Here is a 26,146-nt window from a genome sequence, read left to right as displayed (position 1 = left end):
TGCTATCTAAATAGCATTTCATTGTCAGAACTTACGTTTTAACACTTTCTAGTATTAATGACACACTTCACATAAAGGATTACTTTACATCTTGGTTCACTGGAATGAGTGCAGTAACTAAATTGTAATGCCAAGTAGCAAATGAATCTTTTGAAGGAGCTGCCACTTTATCTGTGTTATTACAAATTATTACTGACTTTAAATGCTGGGTTTCATTCACCCTCTGGATGTGGCAAAGGACGTGAAGTCAGATCAACTTCATGTGTAGGACTTTTACATTTATCTCTAATGTCTGGGAAGGGAAACGACATTCTACTTTATCAGATGGGCCATAATATAAACAAATATTTTTAATATACAAGGAATATTAAAAATCATTATATGGTATTTTTCTGTTTATATTGTGGATACATGACTCATTTCAGCACAGAGACATATTTAGCTGTCTGCATACTTTAATATCAGCAGCATTCAATTAAAAAGGTATAAGGTTTCTTTACTGAGAACTAAAGCATTAAGCCATTTTATGTAATTGTTTAATTACCACTGCACCATTTGAATTTACATGTTAATATAACTTTCCATGGAAAGGAAAATGTAATCTTTTATTTTTGTTTCTTGCCTAATGAAAGCTACTCTGTTAGATGGGCTAGTCTGGCAATTTGACTTAGGAAAAAGTAATATAGAATAAAGTTTTCATATGAACAAGGAAAAGAAACTAACTTTACTGCTCATCTCATTGGTCTGCCAAATTGGAAAGACATTTTAGGCCTGATTATCATGTTCTAATTCGTCTCTGGAGGACATTCATGGCCAACTAAGTGTTCATTAATCTATCATCTTCCTGTAACATTGATTTGTTCATTATCCTTTTAGAGTCTCAAATATAGAAACCAAGAATTGATGTGTAGTGTTAATGTGCTTACAGATGTTGCTACCACCTATCCAGATAAGAAGTCCATCTTAATGTACATCACATCACTCTTCCAAGTTTTGCCTCAACAAGTGAGCATTGAAGCCATCCAGGAAGTGGAAATGTTGCCAAGGCCACCTAAAGTGACTAAAGAACATTTTCAATTACATCATCAAATGCACTATTCTCAACAGGTAAAGTGTCCAAAGGACAGGTAATATTCAAGATGTTTTCTATTTTATACGCATTTTTAGGTATGTGCACATATATATAAAACGAATATATATGTATATATACATGTATATATACAAAGCCTAATATATGTATATATACAGAAAGAGAGACAGACTATGTAAACCTTTTCAGTTTTGCTTCATTGACTACAATATTCTTTTCAAACGTATTTAAAAAATACTATTGATATGTACCATATCGTAGGAATATAGAACATGATATATTACATTTCCATTGTGTAACACACAATGAAATGAAAGGCAAACTTACATACGTATTAAACTCTAAAATCTTCATCAGCTAGAACAAAGAGCTAGAGAATGATTAAAGGGAAATATTGTTTTTAATCATTAAAAATACTTTATGGCAATATGATGTACAAAATCAGATTTTGATTATTCAGGATAACTTTGAAAATAGAAAAGTGGTTTAAAATATTTCAAATAAACATTAAAGAAAAACATGATGAGATTCTTCATTATATAACTGTATAGAATTCACTGGGGTTCTTCCTTGACATTGGCTTGTTCTTTCTCTCAACCGTGGATAGTTTGGATGTTTTCCTGTGCTTTCTCAGGCACAAGCAATAGTGAAGAAACCTTTAGCAACATTTCTGTTGGAATGTGTGGAAAGCTTTTAGGCCAAACTCTCTCACTTTACTGAGCTAGCTCTATATTAGCTTTTGAAATCTTTAGTCCTTTCCAGGGTATGGACCTGATGAATTCTGGTTTTAGTTACTTTGGATTTAGAGAAAATTGCTTTTGGATGCCTGTTTTTGCCAGATTGAAGAGTACCATCCCATATAAATATTGGAGTTGTATTACTATGGAATCCTCATGGTTAAATAGCATGCTCATATTTTCCCAGATCATTTATTCTCCAACATGACATTAAGTGCCATAATTCTGGGAGTATACCAATTTCTAATATCATTTATATATGTTTAGTATTAAACATTAAATCTCACCGTTTCCATTTAATGTTCTGTTTTCTACCATGTTGGAAAGTAGTCCTTTTGGGTTACTTATGGTTTTTCCTCCTCCTCTCTATCCACTCCCCCAAACCCTTCTCTGCAGATCACAGTCAGTCTAGCACAGGGCTATGAAAGAACTTCTTCCCCTAAGCCTCGATTCAAGAGCTATGCCTACACACAGGCTGCTTATGTCACCACCTCTGACCCTACACGGAGCCCATTTCCTTCACAGGTCTGTCAACATTTATTCTCTGTTGTACAAACCAGAGAACTGCTTCCAAGATAATCTAACACTGCTTTTACTTGCTTGAATTTTTCAGTGCTTTTTATCTCCCCGTGAAGAGCTGTTTCATTTTTCCCAGTTTTACTGATTCCCTCATATGATTCTACTTTGTTATTGAGACTTCTCTAGGTTTACTATATGATGATTCTTCATAAATATGAATTCCCATAATAATGATTTCTACTTTCATTATGTAATAACCTCTAAGGTTCTCTTTGACAAAGGCTACTAATGGTTATAAAAAACATGAGGCTCATTAAAAGGTTTATATATGTAACTTCAAAAAGTATGGGCAAATCTGTGAAAATTGCTAATTACACTATTTGGGGAGATTTTTCTAGATAAACATAAAGAAAATACATATACTACAAGTGAATTATTTTTTATATTCATTCCAAAATATATATTCTGTGTAAGAAAAATGCAACTGCAAACTTCTTCATATGCTCTCCGTTAATTTTGCTAATTTAAACTTGTGTATAGCAGGCTCTGTAGTATTTATAAGAAAAAATCACACTCAAAGCAGGTCATATTTTAGGCAATGTTTCGTACTTTCTATATGAGGAAGCCTCTCAGTGGAGTTTTCCACTCTTGCAATATTGTATGGAATCCAACATACAAGAAATAGCCTTGTAGACGTTACAGCGTGGGAATGAAATGCGCTAAGTTTGCTAGATTTGCAAGAATTACTTTTTAACAAAAATGATTGATTTTGCTCAGCGGAGCCAATTTGAAACGTGCTAGATGATGTGATTTTTATCAAAACTACACTATAAATGAGAATTTAAAAATGATAGACCTCATCCTATTGGTTAAAAAATGTGTACATTTTTGGAGACTCGATTTTTTTTTTAAGATAGTGGCGTGCATTTAATTAGTAATTTATTTGGCAGTTAATTGATGCATTAGCTAAAAATTTGGAACTCTGAAATAGTTACGACCTCCATCCTTGGCTAGTTTACTTGCAAAGCTCTCTTCTCACTCCCTCTCATTCCGGACCTCTTGACTCTCCATCGACTCTCTAGACTCTATTTATACCATTACCCCCATTGAAATCACCAAGACTTAAGGAATAAGTGCCACCTCCTAAAATTAAGGAGCATACACCAAGCAAAGATAAAGGGTTTTTTTCCCCTCTCTCATTATCACTTTATTGAGCTGCCTTTTCTAGGTTTTCTGCAATGCCTATTCTGGTAGCGCATTTTCACCTCATCACCACCTCATTAAGGCATTGCTCAGGTATGACTCCTTAATGAAGTAATTACAAATGGACTTACATCTTGCTAGACTCTGCTCATTCTACCTTTGTGTAAAAATTACCGAATACATTATATCATAAATTACAGATAATTCAACAAATTCACTTACCTGTGTTATTTAAAATAAGGCATTCAAATCAGTATAATGTTTATCCTTTGGAAAAGACACAGCACAAATCACAGGAGATGAGGAATGATATATTCTGACTGTTACTAAAGAAGCATATCAGAAGATGATAAATGTAGTTAGGTTTGATAAGTGTATGCCTTTATTCACACTAAACATTAATTTCAAAAGTGTCAGAAGGACTGAGCTTACACTGCAGCTATAGGCTGTACCTGCTTTACTTCAAATGAAGTCAAGACAGGCTGGATCTGATGCCATCAGAAAGTTTTATTAAAGTGTGGTCTACAGAGAAAAATAAAGTCCTCTATAAGAGAGAGCCATGCGGGTGACTGTCCCCTATGGGAAAAACGTGCATGCCCCCACTCCCCAAACACATCACTCTGCTTTAACTGTTCATTTATTTATTCAACAAATAAGTATTCTTAGTCACAGAGCCAAATGGCTTTTATTCAGCTCTCCTAACTTTCTACCACTGAAGAAACATTTTTCTCAGCCTCTACACTCAGCAGGTTCTTCCTCTCTGACTATTCTGTGTCTTTGATTATCTGGCTCTTTCTGCTCTTCCAACTTCTTTAGCTTGTGAACCTCATGGGAGATGTCTTGGCCTTCTTATCTCTGTACTTGTTCTCTTAACATAATTTAATGATTAATAATTTAATCTCCTGGCCTCAATCTGTATGCAATCTGTATTCAATCTGTATGCAAATGATCATTGTATCTCTGTCTTCACCACTTCCAATCTTTAAGTTATAGCCACATTTCCAATTCATTTTCAACTCTGTGTTGTGTATCTATACCTTGATATCCACTAATATCTCAAACCTAGTATGTCTCCAAGTGAAATTTGAGTTTCTTGTCCATTTTTTTATGTTATTCACAGTCCTAATAATATTCACAATTTTTTTTCACTTAATTTTGCCCATATAACAAGGCTACTCTCCTAAACTGCCTTAAAAAGATTTATGATATATTAATAATTTATGCTTTTATGCTCATTACACATGTATTTCATGTTTTCTTCAACCAAATTAAGTCACTTGTTATCCTACACAGGTGCCCCAAAATTTTCCATATTAGCTTTTATGCTTCCCTTAGCTCGGAGTGCTTTTGTCTCTGTTTTAAATAGGCCAACTTAATTTATATTTCTAGGCCTAATTAGTAAGTGGCAGAACCTGAATTCAAATTTACATTTATCCAACTCCATGCCCATCCTCATTATACTAGGGTGACACTGCACTTTCTCTACTGTGATTCTTGTATATTGGGTTACTCACACATAGAGCAGTATTCATACATTTGATTATTTAGCACTTGTTTTTTTAATCACCTACTATGTGCCAGGTACTGTTATTGTGGACCAAGTGACACATAAACAAACATACAAAACAATCTGTGTCTGAATTTATTCTAATTTTATTATCCTCCGAATCTCTTCCCTCTTGCCATATGTTTTTAACTCATTTAATAAATGGTAGGGCCCTGTGTGGTAGCTGACGCCTGTACTCCCAGCACTTTGGGAAGTCAAGGTGGGTGGATCACCTGAGGTCAGAGTTCGAGACCAACTGAACCAACATGGTAAAACCCCATCTCTACTAAAAATACAAAATTAGCTGGGTGTGGTGGTGCACGCCTGTAATCCCAGCTATTTGGGAGGCTGAGGCAGGAGAATCACTTGAACCCGGAAGGTGGAGTTTGCAGTGAGTTGATATCGTGCCATTGCATTACATCCTGGGCAACAAGAGTGAAACTCTGTCTCAAAAAAATAAATAATAAAAATAAACGGTATGATATGAGCATTTTAATTTTACATGTGAGCTTTTCTGTTTCATGATCTCTAGCACAGCATATCTGGTAGCAGAATTGGAGGCCAATATTTCATCAAAGTCATTTCCCTCCTGATGGAGTAGATGTGACTTAGGAAATAATTAGAGAAACCAAGGATTATTGTGAGGTTTCTTTCTTAAGCAACTGGCCAAATATAGAGTTGCCACAAACCAAGATGGGTGAGACTGTAGAAGGAACAGGTTTGGGAGTGAACATTAGGATTTCAGTTTTAAACATATTAATCTTGAAGTGCCTATAAGGCTATGAATGCATGTAAAAAAAGGGGATCTAAGATCAGAGTTGAGGATAATAATTTAGAAGTCAACACGTTGATAGTATTTAAATCCATTGGCCAGGATAAGATTACCAAGGGAAAATGTATAGACAGATAAGAGGTCTCTAGATGTATATATGATGAGGCATCAGCAAAGGGGCTGAAAAGGGTGGCTAGAAAGGGGAGAGAAAAAGCTGAAAAGAAAGGAAATGATGGATGTGGTATTCTGGAATCCAGAAGAAAGTGTTTTCAGGGAAAGGAAGATGTCTAACTACATTAAATATTGCTGGTTAGTTCAAATAACTTGATGATTGAAAATTATTCAGTGAATTTAGCAAAACGTCAGTAGTGTAAGATGTCTGGGAAATCCTAATATATAGCAGTTACTACAATGGAATTACTATTCACTCTTAAAACTTGGCCATTTACACCAATAAGTTACGTGCTCACTCTAGTTTATATCCACTTTAATAAGAACAATTTCAGTGGTGCGTGCATGTGTGTGTGTTGGGAGGTGTTGCTGATTACAGTAGGTTCAAACGACAGTAAAAGTGTAAGGCTACCTGCATTGTAACACTTAAACAAATATACTGAGAGCTGAGTGCAGTGGGTCATGCCTGTAATCCTGGCACTTTGGGAGGCGGAGGCAGGCAGATCACTTGAGGCTAGGAGTTTGAGACCAGCCTGGCCAACATGGCGAAACCCTGTCTCTACTGAAAACACAAAAAGTAACTGGGTGTGGTGGCACACACCTGTAATCCCAGTTACTTGTGAAGCTGAGGCATGAGAATCAGTTGCAGTCAGGAGGCAGAGGTTGCAGTGAGCTGAGATTGGCCGCTGCACTCCAGTCTGGACGACAGGGCAAGACTCTGTCTCAAAACACTACCGTAAATAGTTGATGGCCACAGAAACAAAAACATACTTCTTTTAAATTATCCCATCCTGATAACTACTCATGTGTCTATGTATTAGTTTTCAATTTTTGATGCAAAGACTACAAACCTAGTGGCCCTGAACAACGCATATTCATTATTTTACAGTTCTGTAGTTCAGATGTTTAAAACAGATCTCATTGAGCTAACATTAACATATCAGCAGGGCTGCCTTCCTTTTGGAGGCTGTAGAGGAGCATCTATTTCTACGGCTTTTCTAGCTTCTAGAGGCTGACCACATTCATTGGCTCATGGCCACCTTTCAACTTCAAAGCAGACAAGGGCAAATTGAGTCTTTCTCACGTGACATCACTCTGATCTATACTCTTCTGACCCCCAACTTCTACTTTTAAGAGCCTTCATTATTACTTACTTGTTATGTGACCTTGAGAGAATTTCTTGAACTCTGAGCCTCAGTTCCCTTGTGTGTATTATTGAAACTGTTTCTAACTCAGAGCTATTTAGGAGAGTTAAATGAAATGAATTACATAAAGAACATTCCATGGCATAAGCACATTGTAAGTGCTCAAAAAAAAAAAAACAAAACAAAAACAATACAAAACAAAAAACACAGTTACCGATATGATTACTACTTTAGATACTTCAGGTGATAGATAAGATTTTGTGGTCTGATCTGAGAAAATTTTTATATTTTTATTAGCACTTCTATGAGAAGAGATAGCCTGGATTCTGATTTATAAACAAACTCACAACCTGTATAGAGTTTGGCAAGTTAATATACCGAGTAAAAGATTCCAAGGAAAAGGATATCCTTTTTAGTTATGAGGTTGCTGAGGAACAATCTTGGAACCATGCAGAGGGAAACATAGTAATGCCTTTTATAAAGCAGAAAAAGCACTTCTAGGTGATTCCACATCCAGCAATCCTGTGTTGGGAGGGGATGAAGGAGAGGAGATTTTTCACTCTATCTCTGCAATTGCCCCTCCTGACACAACTTGTCCCTCAGACTGTACACAGATTGTAGAAAGGAATTGGCAAACAGAGGATGCAAAGCCAGCTAGTGGGGACCACTCCTTAGATTAAAATTATCATTGATTTGCTTCAAGGAAGCCTTTATACATTCTGATGTGACTGAACAAGTGACCCAGAAACAGAATTGTTAGGTTTTAGTCAACTCTATAAATTGGTACACTGAAGACTTCTGAGTAGAATTTTAAAACTGGAAAGAACCTTAAAGTGAATATATGTGATGTTATTTTCAACAGATACACTCTTATCCTTTAACTTCTTTTGAAATCTTACTTTATTGTGGTAAGAACACTTAACATGGGATTTGCCCTCTTAACTGATTTTTAAGTGTAAAATACAGCATTATTCACTATAGGTATAGGCATAAGTTGTACAATAGATCTTGAGAATTTTCTCATCTTTGATAACTGAACCTTTGTTAATTAACAGCTTCCCATTTCCTCCTCTCCAAAGCCTCTAGCAACTATTATTTCACTCTCTGATTTGATCAGCTTATTTTACATACCTCTTATACATAGAATCATGCAGTATTTGTCCTTCTGTCACTGTCTTATTTCACTTCCCATAATGTCCTTAGGGTTCATCCATGTTGTTAACGTGGCAAGATCTCATTCTTTTTGAATATTAATCTCTTGTATGCGTGTAACACATTTTCTTTACTCATCCATCAGTGGACACTGAGGATGTTTACACGTCTTGGCTATTGTGAATAGTGTTGCAATGAATATGGGATTGCAGGTATCCCTTCAAGATCCTGATTTCAATTCTTTTGGATAAATATCCAGAAGTGAGATTGCTAGATCAAGTGGTAGTTCTGTTTTTAATTTTTTGAGGAACCACCATATTATTTTCCATAATAGCCATGCCATTTTTTACTTCACTAACAATGTACAGTAGTTGCAATTTTTCCACATCCTCACTAATGCATTTTTTAATAGTAGGCGTCTAACAGGTGTAAATGTGATAGCTCATTCTGCTTTTCATTTCACATTTCCCTGATAATTCATAATGTTGAACATATTTTCATACACCTGTTGGCCATTTGGGTGTCATCTTTGGAGAAATGTCTATTCAAGCTTTTAGCCCGTTTTTAATTGGGTTTTTAGGTTTTTATGCCAATGAGTTGTAGGAGTTCTTTATATATTTTAGAAAATAACCAGCTGTTAATATAAGGTCTTCAGGTCTGACCACAAAATCTTATCTAAGTCCTGATGTATTTAAAATAGTAGTCAATGATATTAGTTGCTGTTATTTTGATAACTTAGAATGTAGCTATACCATGAAGTATTCTTTATGTAATTCATTTTATTTAACTCTCCTAATAGCTCTGAATTAGAAATAATTCTCATAATGTATACATATGGTTTGTATTTTTCCCATTCCATAGATTGCCTTTTCACAGTGTTGTTTACTTTTCTGAACAGAATTTTAGTTTTATGTAGTCTCAATAGTATTTTTTGTTTTTGTTGCTTGTGCTTTTAGTGTCATATCCATGAAATAATTGCCGGGATGAATGTCACAAGATTTTTCCAATGTTTTCTTCTAGGAGTTTTATGAATTGAGGTTTTACATTTACATATTTTATCCATTCGGAGTTGATATTTGCATATGGCATAAGATAAGCATCCAATTTCATTCTTTTGCGTGTGGATATCCAGTTTTGTCCAACACCATTTATAGAAGAGATTATCCTTTCCTCCTTATGTATGCTTGGCTCTATTGTGGAATATCAGTTAACCCTATATGTGTAGATTTATTTCTGGGCCCTCTATTCTGTTCCATTGGTCTATATGTCTGTCTTCATGACAATACAATTTATTTTTAATTACTGTAGTTTTGTAATATATTTTGAAATCAGGAAATGTGATACCTCCAATTGTGTACTTCTTTCTCAAGGTTGATTTAGCCATTTGGGATTCTTTGTGATTCCATATGCATTTTTCAGAGTTTTTCTCTGTGTGAAAAATGCCATTGGAATTTTGATAAAGATTACATTCTGTAAATTGCTTTGAATATAATGACAGTTTTAAGTCCTTCTATCCGTGAATGTAGGATATCTTTCCATTTGTTTTTGTCATCTTTAATTTCTTTCATCAATGTTTCATAGTTTCCAGTGCATTCTCTTTGACCTCTTTAGTTTATCACTGTGTTTTTTTTTTTTTTTTTTTTTGGTGCTATTGTACATGGAATTTGTCTGCTAATTTCCTTTTCATTATTAGTTCAAAGAAACTCAACTAATTTTTGTATGATTTTGTATCCTACAACTTTTCTGATTTTCTAATTGGTTCTAGTGCTTTTAATAGATTGTAGGGTTTTCTATTCATAAGATTATGTCATCTGCAAATAGGAATAATATTCTTCATTTCTGATTTTATATACCTTTAATTTTTTTTTTTTATTTTTTGCCTAATTATTCTAGCAAGGACTTCCAGTATTGCCATCAGTAGAAGTGGCAAGAATGGGCATACTTACCTTGTTTATCCTGTTCATGATTTCATAGAAAATCCTTTCAGTTTGCAGTTGTTATGATATGAGCTGCGATCTTTTTATATATGACTTTTATAATGAAGCAATTTCCTTCTATTCCTAGTTTGTTGAGAGTTTAATGGTTTTTTTTTTTAAATAACGAAATTGTGTTGAATTGTGCCGAACAAGTTTTTAGCATCCAATGGAATGAACATGTGACTTCCTATTTATTCTGTTAACGTGGTTTATCAAACTAATTGATTTTCATGTTGAACCATCCTTGTATCCCAAGGATAAATCTCACTTGGTCATGGTGTATGATCCTTTTAATGTGTTGTTAAAGTTTGCTGGAATTTTTTTGCGAGTTTTGCCTTTATATCCATCAAGGATACTGACCTGCAGTTTTCTTGGGATGTCTTTTTCTGGCTTTGGTAATGCTGACCTTATAAAGTGAATTTGGAAGTGCTCCTTCCACTTCAGTTTTTTTTTTTTTTTTGGAAGAGTTTGAGAAACATTGACATTCTTTTTTTAAATGTCTGATAAAATCACTATGAAGTCACCTGGTCTTGTGTTTTCTTTGTTGGGAGATGAAAAATTACTGATTCATTCTCCTTACTTTTATTGATCTATTCAGACTTTCTATTTTTACACAGTTCAGATTTGGTAGGTTTTATGTTTCTAGGAATTTAACCATTTTTTAAGATTACACAGTTTTTTGGTGTAAAATTGTTAATAGTGGCATCTTTATTAAGATTAAAGGAGCGTTATTGTGTTACAGTCCAAAAACCTAGAGGTTTTTTAAAAAAATGATTTAGCATAAGCAACTTAAAAATAAAAAGTTATTTAAGGTAAAGCCCTCATTAAGTATGGAAATTTTATAAGGATAGTATAACCAAAATACATCATTTATTCCACTAGGTATGTCTGCATTTAGGAAATCTGTTAAATGCCTAGCATGTAATTTACATTTATTATTTCTGATTTTCAAAACAACCTTATAAAGATGTAACTCCACAAATAGAGTTATCTATCAAAATAAGTTAGGAAATGGATGCCTAAAAAAAGGTTGAATAGTGTGGGAATGTTATTTTTCTTGATCTATAAGTGATAATTCTAAATAAGAATAGGAAATTTTCTGTCATCCATGTCACAAATATATTTCCTGTTTTGTCCTCTGAATTATTCTATTCCTGTTTATGTTGATGTAAATAAGAATTTTAATGGTGTTAAACTTTTCAAAGAAGATTAAAGAACATTCCATAGCTAAGATATTAAGATGAAAACAGGAGTATAACAGGAATCTGGTCTGTGGGACCTGCATATGCTGTTTTCCCTCTATTACTCAGTTTTCTAATCTCTAAAATGGAGATACTTTCAACTTTCCATGGGGTGGCTAAAATAATGCATAGTGTATGTGAGAAAAGCCTTCACTATAACAGTGTGTGTGAGAGAAAAACGACTCCATTCACCTTCTTACACAACAGGCATTCGATAATATTTAAGTATTTAAGGGTAAAGAAATATTTACAACAACATGGATCAACACTCTTCCCATTTTGCATTATATTTATAAATAACTATGTAATCTTAAAAATTAGCCGGGCGTGGTGGCAGGTGCCTGTAGTCCCAGCTACTTAGGAGCCTGAGGCAGGTGAACGGTGTGAACCCGGAAGGTGAAGTTTGCAGTGAGCCGAGGTCCAGATCGCGCCACTGCACTCCAGCCTCGGCTACAGAGCGAGACTCTGTCTCAAAAAAAAAAAAAAAAAAATATATATATATATATATATATATCTATCTCAAAAAATGTAGAATGAAAGTCCATTTTTACGTTTGGTAAAGATATTTGGAGTTTCTGGAAGAGATGATACATTATTTTACCAACCATTCTGGAAAATGACTTTTCTGTCTCTTGATACCAGAGATAGGTCCAGAGGTATTGCTGTGGATGTTACAAAAATAGAGTCAATTTTTTCAAACCAAGGATATTTGAATGCTCTCATTTAAGTCATGTTTATTACATTTTATGGGATTTTTAGGTTCCTAGAATTTGAATGAATTATTGGATGGAATTGAGCTAATCTGTGTTAAAATGTTTAAGCAGGTTAGGGTGGTTTATTTGTAATCATTAATAGATTGTTTGGATCTCCACATGTAGGCTAGATGCAGTATGCCTTCTTTAGGAAGGGCCTCTTAAGGAATATCTTTGTCAAACATTCAGTTTAATACTTCTTTATTATTTTTCTTTTACAAATCAAGTCTTTACGGAAGTAAGAATTTGTATTAAAATGGATTCACCTTCTTAGTTGTTGTGTGATTCAGTTATCTCTTGGCATACCTGTGTAATGCTTAGCTCACCTGTGTAATACAGGTGTGCTTACCTTGTTCACCATAACTATTGCCATGTAGCAAATCACCTCAAAACTTGGGAGCTTACAAAAACAACATTCAGTTTTCTTATTATCTCTCTTGATTCTGGGGCTCAGCTGGGTTCAGGGCTTCTCACATAGGTGTAATAAAATAGTAGATGAAGCTGAAGCCATTTTTGAAGGCTTCTTCACTCACATGCCTGTTGGCTACTGCTGGAACTTCAGCCAGGGCAGTTGACTGGAACATGTATATGTGGCCTCATTTAATCTGCAGCCCCTCACTAAGTGCTGGCTGGATTCTAAGAGTAAGTGACCCAAAGAGTACCAAGCAGAAACTTTATTGCCTTTTGTGCTTAGTCTTGGAAGTCACATAGTATAACTTCTGTCATGGTTGGGGTCCATCCTAGTCAAGGGGAGGAAACATAAACCCAACTCTTGATGGAGAAGTATCGATGTTACATCATAAGAAGAACATGTAAGATGAAACATACTGTATTCATCTTTAAAAATACAATCTGTCGGAACTTACAAGATTCTTCTGAAGAATCCAGGTCAGTTGTGAAACGTGGCTAGCATGGTGCCTAACAGGTATTCAATAAAGAGCACTCTACTCACTGATGACTGTACTTGTTTTATGTAAGCTTGTACATATCTTCAAATATTCAGGCTCCTGATTAAGAAGTTTGCAAATGTCCTTGCACATAAGTGTCACGGAGTAGGAGACGAAATGGCCACCTAATTGCTTTCTAGCACAAATGAAATTTCAAATTCATTTGGAAATAATTTGTATGTGTAATTTAATGCCAAGAAGATTAAGAACAACCTCTACACCCTTCATTTTACAGGTGAAGACACTCAAGCTCAGATACGCTAAGTCATGTACCTAAGATTACAGAGCAGAAATACTGGGTCTAGGATCCTGATATCCTGAATTTTGTTAAATATGATGTCTTCTTAAGGATTATAATTATTTTAAGCTAATTCATCACACTGTCACATTTTCTGTAGGACAATCTCTAGTTTCTACATTCATTAAGTAACTTGATTTTCTTTTTTGCATTTATTTTATTACAATCTATTTTTTTTTTAGAATATAGTATTTTTAATCTTTTCTCTTTAAATTATTAACCTTATATTTTAATGAAACTATATTCAAAGTGTGGTAATATCAAAATTAAGATACGTGACAATCATTGAAAATGAAAACTTAAAGAGAGATATATATATATATATTTTTTTTTTTGAGATGGAGTTTTTGCTTTATTGCCCCAGCTGAAGTGCAGCGGCATGATCTTGGCTCAGTGCAACCTCCGCCTCCTGGGTTCAAGCAGTTCTCCTGCCTCAGCCTCCTGAGTAGCTGGTATTACAGGTGCCTGCCACTACATCCAGCTAATTTTTTTATTATTTAGTAGAGACGAGGTTTCACCATGTTAGCCAGGCTGGTCTTGAACTCTTGATCTCAGGTGATCCACCCGCCTTAGCCATTCGAAGTTCTATGATTACAGGCGTGAGTCACTGTGCCCGGCCATACAGATACATTTCTTAAAATGTATAACTAGTGGATACCCATGCCTAATTTTAATCCCTGCTATAGAATTCTGGCAGCACATATCTTGGCATATTTGTAGTCTTTATCTACAAATGATATCAGTGAAAAAATGTAATAATGCTTGGTTAATCAACATAAACTTGTTACCAAACTTGTAGATCAACACAGAACGTCCTATTATGTAATACATGCGGTAAATCCATATGGGTCTCAAATCTACTAGCAAACTTTTTTATTTTCACTAAGAGTTTACCCCCTTAACCATATAAATGTAAAGAAAACTATTAATTCTTTTGGAGAGAGATCTTATTTAATAGTAATTAATTTAGAGTGACTTTAAAATCAACACATAATTAGTGCTCACCTATTTTGTTCATTATAAAGTTTAATAGAAATACAGTCATTTTTTAAATTATGAGAATGCTATTAATTAAATCTTTGGGGAAATAAACTATCTTTGGAAAGATTAATGATGAGTTGATGGTATGGTTATGAGACTCCTTATTTCCAGATCATCTGCATACCAATTCAGCTACATAAAGTCATGTTCCTCTTTTATGTATAGTAAATCCAGATTTTCAAGCTTAGCATTTTAAATATTTATTTCCATTAGTTCAGTTATTTACAGCATAATGATGCCAATGATGAGAGCTATGTATAACAATGGGATTACTACACGATAAAATTGACTTACAGTGAACATTTATGAAAATGTTTATTAGATTTCTCTGGGATCTCTGGTTAATTTAAAATCTTAGAACATTTTATCTTCATTATAATATGTCCCAAGGAAATTTTTGGCTGAAAGATTAGCATTATAAAAAGAGAACTTTAATTAGAAATTTCTATATTGTGGGTCTGATTGCTAAATCCAGTGGCAATTATCTGCTTCCTGAGATACGTAGTTCTTTCTGAAACATTCAAATTTACTTTATCATACCTCAAAAAGTCATTTAAAGAAAAAATTTAGATCATTAATGGAATGAGAAATAAGATGTGCCCATGGATTCTTCTACTTCTGTTTTATCATTTAAATTTCATGTGAGCCAGGTGATTAAAGTCATTTTTAACTATTTGGTACCTCAGATAGTTCAGGAACAAGTGTGCCGGAAGCACTGTAGTATTATCATTAATTTAATAATTGCTTATTGCCTGCTTGATCCTAGAAGCCAGGAATAAATGTGAATTAAAGTTTCCATAAGCTCTTAAAAATCTTAACATTTCTATTACTTCATAGACCATGATTATAGTGAAGTATTTATTGAGTTAAAGGAATTTAGTAAGGCAATTCTTGCATCATGTATTGGTTATGATGCTTTTAAGAAAGACTCTAAAGAAACAAGTCAAATACAAAGTTGGGAAAATTATTTGTAACATTTATAATATATGAAGGATTGATAGCCCTCATAAATAATGCTGATAAATCAATAAGTAAAACTAGAACACCGCAATAGGAAAATTCATGAAGAACATGAGCCAGAAAATGACAAAAGTGAAAAAGTTAATATATCATTAAGCATATAAAAAGACTTACCATCTACTTAATAAGAAAAAAAATAAAACAATAAAATTATTTTTAACTACCAGATAGGCAGATTGAAACAGTGATAATACTGATAACTTTGCAGAACATAAACAGGAAGCATCAAAAGTTATAAGAGGGCTTATGACAGAATAAATTGATGCTGTCCTTCTGGTGCATAATTTTTCAATCACAAAATTTCAATTTAGGGGTAATCTGGTAAGTGAAATGATGTAAGACATAGTTAAAACAGGTTTTCAAAGAGGGAAAGTTTAATAAACACTTGAATAGTTATCACCATGGGATTAATAAAATTTAGGGGAAGTATATTTAATGCAATATCGTGAAACCTTTAAAATTCATGCTATAGATAAATACTTATTACCATGCTGTAAAGATAGCGCTGATAAATGGTTAGATTAAAAGCACAAGTTTCAAATAGAGTATATATTTATGTGTTATGTGTGCATATATATATGTGTGTGTGACTATATACATACAGCAATACACATATCTACCAATAATACTAAACATTTCCATAGGGAGTACGTTCTATTCTAAGTTATATATACGGGTTGTCTCTAACAGCACTTTCCCTCTGTGCCTATTTCCCTAGTCTCATCCTCATAACTAGAACTCTAAATCCATTATGTATACACACTGTGTGTGTGTGTGTGTGTGTGTGTGTTTCACTTTTGCTTCTATGTTGCAATTTTTTTCATTGGAAATTTAACAGCTTACTATTTTTACCTTAATTTTTAAAGAAATAAGTCATTGTTACTCAATGGCCCTTGAAATATTGAGGCAATATGTCTAAATAACCTCTCGTTAGATGAATAGTTACATTCATTACTTCTTTCAATAGAAAATTGTTGAGTAATTATTATATCCTAGAAAATACCGTAAAGCTGTTTGCCAGGATAACCCAATTGTGGTTTGGAGATTTACTGGTATATCACAATATGCAGGTTAAAGACTATTGTTAGAATGTGTTACTAGTCACTTAATGTTTATTAAGTGCTATCTAAACCAGTCATTCTAGATCTGGTCATTAAATTTCACTACCTTATAATAACTTTTTCATTCCATGGTATACTGTGAATCAACAAGGGGATACTATTCATTGTGGTCATTTGGAAACCCAGCCTGATGAAACAGCCACTAGGATACTCCCAGTCATTCTGCAGAGGGAAAGAAAATTCTGGAAGGTCTTGTGCTGGCAATTGCTTGAACTGGAAGTGACGTATCTACTTCAGTTCACAACTCACGGGCACAACTAGTTGGATGGTCTCACCCAACTTAGAACTAAGAAATACATTCGTATTACATGTCTCAAAGGTAGAAAGCTGGAAATAAGTATGGATGGTGTTAATAACTGCTACACTGCTACATTTGTTTTCAGAAACCTCTAAGGACAAAATGAACTATAAATTAAAACACGGTCATGCTCTCAAAATTTGTTTTTTTGATATGAACTCTTCAAGCATAAAAAAATTACAAAATTGAAATCATAAACTAAGTTAGCTTGCTAAAATTCATAGGGTCAGACATGTGATATTTGAATACTTTACTCGCTAATAGAAATGTCCCAAAATGCAATAAAAGGCTTTGGGGGATAATGAGCGCTCTGTCAGAAGAAGTGTTTAAGTATAGACTACCTAATGAGACTGGTTGTAAAAGACAGTCGGTCACTGGACACATGGCTTATTAGTATGTTCACTTACTATGTGCCGGACCCATATAGCTGTCTAAGATGACCTTTTGTCTCCTTTGCAAGCCTTAAATCCATAATTCTAGTCCATGGGTCTTGTGGAATAGTGGTAACTATTATGGAATGAGAGACAGTGAACCAAGTAAGGGGAACATATATGACCATATTATTGCCCTTAAGAAATTTACAAACTGAGTAAGTAGAGAAGGTGTTGGGAGTAGCTCTAAATTCTGAAATAATTTCACTTTACACGTGGAAGAAAATCCAAAACACCATCATGATTTGTTCCCTATAGGTATCCTACCTTCTTTACTACCCTTAACCCCATTACTTAGCTCCAGATACACTGGCCTACTAGCTTGGTATCAAATAGATCAAGCATACTTCAAGTTCAGTGACTTTACATATGTATTTCCCTCTTCTTGGAAGGTTTTTTTTCTCATATATTCATATGGCTCACTTCCTTACCTTAGACCTCAAAGAGATCTTTTCTGACTCCCCTATTTAATATGCCACTACTATTGTTCTACTTTCAAAGCTTTAATTTTTTCTCTCATTGTATTTATCACTACCAACATTATGATATTTGCAGGTTGTTTTTCCCTAATGAGTAAAAACTCCAAGAGGAAAAGGACTAGAATATATACTAGGTATGTAAAGCATATTGATTAAATGAATACAAGCATTGCGTATTTCTTTTATACGCCCAAGTTTGCAATTGTATTGTGTATTCTGAGTTGAGTGAACAGCAATACTTAGGGGAGCAGCTACCCGTGACTCGAACACATTGTTGAGGGTTTTGAAGAAGGTCCTGCAATATAAACCCTGCTGCAGCACAGTTGTGCATCATCTTCCTTCTCTTCCTGGGAATTATTTATCCCATCAATCTCATTGTAATAGAAGATCTATGTATAAAAGAATGAGTAATACAAGGTGGGATATGTTACCTTGTATTTCAAACATATGTTTTATTTTCCAAACTAATTTCAGTGATTGGGGAGATGGTACAAATATAAATATATAAGGCTCATTACAAACATGATGAATGGGATCCAAGAATCAGCCATTTATGCATCCTACAACAGGTATTGACAGGTACTCAGGAAGGTTTCCATAGAGTAAGTTCATCTTGAACAGAGCTTTTTAGGAGACTTAGATAAGAAAAGAATGAAAATACTTTAGGTGGGACATGATTTTAATAAATGGTATTACTAAAGTCATGGAAATAAGCCTATGCTTAAGAGATGGATGAAGCAGATTTTGGGGACTCTTAGCTGCTCTAAGAATTTTTATCGTCTATTAATAAAAAGATGAGGTAAAGAGGAAAACTATTACTTACTGATTAAGGGCAGAAAATGTATGGAGAAGGAATTGGTGAAAAGTGATGTAAAATATAACTAGGAAATAAATAGACCTAGAGAAGGAACCAGAAATAGATGAGCAGCTGTGGACTCTTACCCCTGCTCCCACCTCAAATATAAGGGGTGTAGCCTGAGGGTTTTCTGTTCAAAACAACTTTGAGTGTGTGTGTGTGTGTGCTGGGGAGAAAGGTTGGGGGTGTGGAAGGAGAGGAGGTGGGGGGAGAGAGCAAACAATGTTGAGGCTTAAAATGAAATTTCTATTTTTAAATAATTTTGGAAAATTTTGACTTATATAAAGTGTTCACAAATTTTTGAAATAATATTAGAGTATTTTAACAAATATTGGGCATTCATAATTTGAGATGTAATGCCTAAGTTTAAATGAAATAATTGTTCTCAATAAAATAAAGCATAAGAATTATTGCAGATTTTTCACCATTCCATGAGAGGAAATTTTAATAGTGTACAAAAGTAGATTAAGATTTTTAGACAGCCTTTGGCTTGGAGAAACTTACTCTACTCACTGCCTGAGGACCAGTTGTGAAGACAACCTTATTTCTGTTGGAGAAAAACGTTAGGCCTTTGAAAAAAACAATATTCAAAGTCAGTATTTTGATTATCTTTGAAGTTGTTAGTGATGTTTCTAAATGTTACATTAAATACTAGAAAAATATTTTCATGGTCATATGTGTTATGGTCAAAATCAATATGATAGCTTACTTTTTTAACAGTACAAAAATTTAGGCCAGGCACAGTGGTCATGCCTATAATCCCAGCACTCTGGGAGGCCGAAGCAGGCGGATCACAAGTTCAGGAGTTCGAGACCAGCCTGATCAACATGGTGAAACCCCATTTCAAGTAAAAATACAAAAATTAGCCAGGTGTGGTGGCTTATGCCTGTAATCCCAGCTACTCAGGAGATTGAGGCAGGAGAATCGCTTGAACCCAGGAGGCTGAGGTTGCAGTGAACTGAGATCATGCCACTGCACTCCAGCCTGGGTGGCAGAGTAAGACTCCGTCTCAAAAAAAAAAAAAAAAAAAAAAATTTAGAGTGAAACGAACATCAACAATTCAGTGAACGTTTCTTGTGTCAATTTCAGTCTCAGTATACTGTGAGAAGGGCATGAAAAAAACATGTTTAAAGTGATTAAAGTGGTCTTTTTCAACATGTTTTAAATGTTTTTCGCTTTGCCTATTATAACTTATATTTTATTATTTTCCTCAATCCTGCCCCCAGTAAACAAAATAGTATTTACATTTTCATAAAAGGCAGCTCCTCTTCCTTTTCATCACCCCCATCTTTAGAGATCTTTGACTTTCTACTTTCTCTCACTGCCTGACATTAAGATGCCTTCTGTTACAGGTTTTTGAATTACATTTTAGTTCATAAGAATGTTTCCCCTAGATGTTAACAACATTTGGACATAGAATTTTTCGCCAATTTTGTTCATTCACTTAACAAGGACAAAAAAACAGAGCTGGGAGACAATTTCCATTAACTAAATGTTCTTTCCTAAATCTGAATTGCATATTGTGCAATCAGTCAATGTCAAGAACAAGCCAGTCTGTCTTTTAAAAAAACAAAAAAACCTCTTTGTTAGTATTTTCTATTGTTTTTCTAGTTTCTTTTTTTTTTTTTTTTTTTTGACATGGCAAGTTGCAGTTTTATTTGCTTTACATTTCATCTTTGATAAAATAGGGTACCATGTAAAAATCAGTCTGTGTGGTGTTTCATTTGTAATTACCAGTGTTCACTAAAACAGGTTATGAGTTTATAAGGATCAGGTTGTGCTCTGTGACTTACAGTGCAAAATGACCTCACACTGTAGCAACCAGCAGGGTACCCGGGCCATTGAGAATTTGCTTTCTACCCCTTCTCCAACATAAAAGATACGGAGTTTCTTTGAAAAGTAGACAAGAAAGCTCCATCTCCAACCTATGAGGCTTATTATTCTATAATCAGATGTGTGGTTTGTAACATAAAATGTATGTAAGCCAGTCTACACCTAGTATTTTAATAGAGAGATGACCAGTTGAAACTTTTAAATGCCTAACACTCTTCTCCTTGCTTTTTAGAAAACTCTCTATATAGTTCTAATGGGCTCTTAAAATATGAGGTAACCACCAGAAATAGCTGCTTTATTTATTTATTTTTTATTTTTATTTTTCTAGATGTCAGGGCCCTGTAATTGTATCACCTCACAGAGCAGGAATAGGAATCCTTTTTGGGTTTATCCTCAGGATTTTAATGTTTTTTTTTTTTTTCCTTTTTTAAAATTTATTATTATTATTATACTTTAAGTTCTAGGGTATATGTGCATAACGTGCAGGTTTGTTACATATGTATACTTGTGCCTTGTTGGTGTGCTGCACCCATCAACTAGTCATTTACATCAGGTATAACTCCCAGTGCAATCCCTCCCCCCTCCCCCCTCCCCATGATAGGCCCCGGTGTGTGATGTTCCCCTTCCCGAGTCCAAGTGATCTCATTGTTCAGTTCCCACCTATGAGTGAGAACATGCGGTGTTTGGTTTTCTGTTCTTGTGATAGTTTGCTAAGAATGATGGTTTCCAGCTGCATCCATGTCCCTACAAAGGACACAAACTCATCCTTTTTTATGGCTGCATAGTATTCCATGGTGTATATGTGCCACATTTTTTTAATCCAGTCTGTCACTGATGGACATTTGGGTTGATTCCAAGTCTTTGCTATTGTGAATAGTGCTGCAATAAACATACGTGTGCATGTGTCTTTATAGCAGCATGATTTATAATCCTTTGGGTATATACCCAGTAATGGGATGGCTGGGTCATATGGTACATCTAGTTCTAGATCCTTGAGGAATCACCATACTGTTTTCTATGATGGTTGAACTAGTTTACAATCCCACCAACAGTGTACAAGTGTTCCTATTTCTCCACATCCTCTCCAGCACCTGTTGTTTCCTGACTTTTTAATGATCGCCATTCTAACTGGTGTGAGATGGTATCTCATTGTGGTTTTGATTTGCATTTCTCTGATGGCCAGTGATGATGAGCATTTTTTCATGTGTCTGTTGGCTGTATGAATGTCTTCTTTTGAGAAATGTCTGTTCATATCCTTTGCCCACTTTTTGATGGAGTTGTTTGTTTTTTTCTTGTAAATTTGTTTGAGTTCTTTGTAGGTTCTGGATATTAGCCCTTTGTCAGATGAGTAGATTGCAAACATTTTCTCCCATTCTATAGGTTGCTTGTTCAGTCTGATGGTAGTTTCTTTTGCTGTGCAGAAGCTCTTTAGTTTAATTAGATCCCATTTGTCAATTTTGGCTTTTGCTGCCGTTGCTTTTGGTGTTTTAGACATGAAGTCTTTGCCCATGCCTATGTCCTGAATGGTACTACCTAGGTTTTCTTCTAGGGTTTTTATGGTATTAGGTCTAGTTTCTATTTTATTTGCTTCTGATCTTTATTCTTTCCTTCTATTAACTTCCCCTGTGGAGTAACTCCAACCATACCATATCATGAAGCAAAACATACAACTGTAGAAATACAAAAGGCTCAACTATAACACCGGACTAAACACTGGCTGATCTCCCCTAGCATACCTAGCAATATTACTAAGATAATTAGGCACTGTCCTGTATTTTTGTACGATTTATAACTTCTTAATTTTTCATTAGATTTTTTTTTCCAGTGACTTTGAGACTTATACTTTTTAGTGTGTTAGGTTTTCAGTGGTGATTTTATTGTTATACATGACCTCATAATACTTGTTTTTTCTTTTAGTACATTTGTTTTATGTTTCAATTTTTATATTTACATTGTTAACGTATCCAAATTACATGTTTAAAAATCTGTTTTATTTCCAAAGTTGTTAGGAGGGAGTCAAAGTTCCTAGTCCTTTACTTACTAGAATTATTCACAGGAGTGACAGAGTGCGTAAGTTTATGTTGACCAGTCCCATTTTCTCTTCACAAAGGACAGAATGTGAAAAGCACAGATTCTTTTTTGGTCATGGGGCAGGGAAAGATAATGTAACTCTGAGAGAATGAGGGGAGGAATAGAGAAAGAGTCAAGATTACATATTTGTGTTTATTCCTGTTGGGTACAATGTACTCATATTGGCCTAGACAGTTGCCCTTTGATTTTAAGAGATTAAAATATACTAAGCATGTAGGCACCTACACATACACAACACCACACACAGTTGCTAATCAGTCTGACTTTTATCTCTAATTCTGGTTCAGCTACTTACTAAATGTGTGACTTAAGGTATATTACTGCACATTTAGATCACTTTTGTCTATTTGGATATTTTAGTTGACATTTCACCTTACATAAAAAATGTGTTGAAAATTGTTAGCAAGAAACACCACAGGGCATCATCATCTGCTTTGCGATATAAAAAACATTTGTTAAAACTCTGTTCTTTTCTTCTGTAAGAACACTCAACAGATTTATCAAATAACCATTTTAAGTATACGATACAGTATTGTTAGAGACAACGTTGTATAGCAGATCTTTAGAATTTATTCATCTTGCATGATAAAAATTTTATGCCCATTAATTAGCATTTCCCCATTTTCTCCTCCTTTCAGCCTCTAAAAGCCACCACTCTAATCTCTGATTCTCTGAGTTTGGCAATTTTAGATACCTGGTGTGAGTAGAATCATGAAGTATTTGTATTTCTGTTTCTAGCTTTTCTCATTTAGAATATACCTTCAAGGTTCTTCCAACTTGTCACATATTTCAAGTTTTCCTTCTTTTTAAAGACTCAATAAAATTCCATTATATGTATTTACCACATTTTCTTTGTTCATTCATCTGTCGGGCATTTACGTTGTTCCCACATTGTGACTATTTTTAATAGTGCTATAATGAACCCTGGAGTGCTAATATCTCTTTGAGATCCTGATATTTTGCTTTTTTTTATAAAATGGTGTAATAATAGTTATCTGCTCATATCATTGTTCTAAAAATTCACTGAGCTGATAAGTATAACTCTGATCACAAAATAAACATGTAGACATTATTTTTTAATCACACATGAAGGATTTTTATAGTAACTTTGTGTAAAGGTGGGTCTTTTCTTGTAAGTTATTGGAATCTATTAATTTTAAGGGAGCATTCCAAATTTTAAGAGGTAGAAACAAAATTCCAGTGCCTGTGTAGTTTATTTCATTTCAATTTAAATTATGAGATTATTGAATAGTGTTCAAATTAGAAATATAGGAAGATAGTTTACAGGTCAACTTCTTAGGTCTTATATTTATTTTTGTTATGAAATTAATGCACATTCAGTGGAAATCTGCACATGTAAATATACTCTTAGTTTCTTTAAATAAATTATATCTCCAAATGATATAATACCATACAGACACTATGAAGTAAGATATAAAAGAATTTAATTGCATGGCACATTTTTTCAATACATTAAATGACTAAAAATGTAGCTAAGATAACGTCGTGCCTGGTTTTGAAAAAAGAAACTATTTGTGTGGTTATACATCTATATATGTACTTACAACAAAGGTTATATTCAGAATATTTTACACTAGACTTTTCAATTTTATAGGAGTTGAATTTCTTTGAATTTTCATTTGTTTTGTCAGTGAAATTACATATTTTAAAACATGCAAAAATAAATCATGTAATTTAAAAATTTTTAAAAACTCTTTTACATATATTTTAAAATTTCAGTAAATGAAAATCAGGAAAATGGTGACATGATCTTCCAAAGTCACAATTTAATAGAGAAAACTGAAGACAGGAAATAATACTCTAGTTACGGATAATGATTAATGCTGGCAGAACTGATAAATAGTACACTCTAAAATAAAATACTACATTAAAAAATATAATCAGAGGACATCATACCTCAATACATATGTGATTTTTTTGTTAGTTTTTAAAAGACACTGGTTAACATTACTAATTACTGAAGCATGTAGAATGTTAACTGAGCTTGTAATGATAAGGCAGATAAATGAAACGGTATAACAATCATTACAGTTTATAAAACCCTGAGAAATTGTTAAATGTGCATAATAGCATCCATAATCCCACTAACATAATTTCCAAACGTTTTTGTGTATACATATTGTATTCTTGGTGGCAAAGGATCCAGAATTTCAATCATACTCTCAAAAGAATTCATTGCCCTCAAAATGGCAATGAAATTCTGACAAAATTAGGGTATGGTGAGACTCTGAGGACTTGGAAAGCCAGGCAAAATACTTCTTATTTCTGTACAGACAAGTAATTCCTTTATGCTATATTATCCATGTTGAAAATCTGGTATATTGGGAAGCAAGAAAGAGGATTCATGTTTCAACTACAAATTTTGTGTTCGTGGAAAGAAAAGAGCAAGTGCTACATAAGTTGAGCCCTTCTCAGAACAGGTAGTGAAAGGATTCTATTGCTCCATCTGAAGAATGTGTAATGCTCCTATGTATAAGAGGGATTCTTCATGCTTTATAAAATATTTATATCCCTGTTACATGCTTTGTATTATTTTATGCCCCAGTGAACTTACTTGTGAGATAAAAGATGAAATTTTAGTTCTGTCAACTGAAAACACACTTATCTATCTTGAATGATTTGACCAAAGTAGCATGGTTAGAAACTGATAGGTGTATGACTCAACCCAAGTTATCCAATTTCTGGGCTCTGAATCATTTTATTAGCCTAAGCTACTTCCTGAGTGTTGATCTTAGATAATGAACCAGTTACTCTTGGATAATGTCTGTGATGGTGAATAATAACATAAAAATTGCTAACTATTATTAGACAATGATTATATAACAAACATTGCTGTTAACCCTTTCTTTGCATTAATTCAATGTTCCTAACCCTATTAAAAAGATTGTTATTATGTCAATTTTACACTCAAGAAAATTGATAAGCTGGTTAAGAGATCTGTGCAGTCATGCACATGAAAAGCAGCTATGCCAGGATTTGAACACGCACAATCTGATTCCAGAATTGATTCTATTAACCTGTATGCTAAACTGACACAATATAGTGCTTTATGTAGCTATCATTAGAGGAAGGGTTGTGTTTTCTTAAACACACTTATGCGCACACTTCATGATTTACTAAAATTGTATGAATATATAAGCAATATAATGACAAATTATAAATCAGGCAACCGGAAAATAAGAAGGTAAAATATAGACAGGTTTAAAATAAAGGTTACTTTATGAATGAAAGGTGAAGTTTAGGAACTGGTAATGAAGAATAATTGCTGTGAAATCTATCAGCACAGGCCTTCAATAGTCTTTTCTCCTTGAAGGAGATTCAGATTATATTACCATTTCTTTCAGGAGTGGAAGAGAGAGAATTGGAGAGAAATGTTTTAAAGATTCTAATTTATAGCCAGCCTGTG

General features: G+C 34.0%; 1 protein-coding gene across 14 annotated transcripts in view; it reads left to right on the top strand.

The window, feature by feature from the left end:
• Nucleotides 1-26,146, top strand: part of DMD (dystrophin) — a 2,269,491-nt gene that overhangs the window by 638,554 nt on the left and 1,604,791 nt on the right. For 13 of the 14 annotated variants that reach the window (XM_050777140.1, XM_050777144.1, XM_050777148.1 and 10 more), the window contains exons 8-9: nucleotides 929-1,107; nucleotides 2,224-2,352. In XM_050777140.1, coding sequence (XP_050633097.1) covers nucleotides 929-1,107; nucleotides 2,224-2,352 — 308 coding nt within the window. The remainder of the gene's footprint in view (nucleotides 1-928; nucleotides 1,108-2,223; nucleotides 2,353-26,146) is intronic. The other variant, XM_050777147.1, reaches the window with a different exon arrangement.

Source organism: Macaca thibetana, chromosome X (assembly GCF_024542745.1).
Source record: "Macaca thibetana thibetana isolate TM-01 chromosome X, ASM2454274v1, whole genome shotgun sequence".
NCBI lineage: Eukaryota > Metazoa > Chordata > Mammalia > Primates > Cercopithecidae > Macaca > Macaca thibetana.
This window is presented reverse-complemented; position numbering and strand designations above follow the sequence as displayed.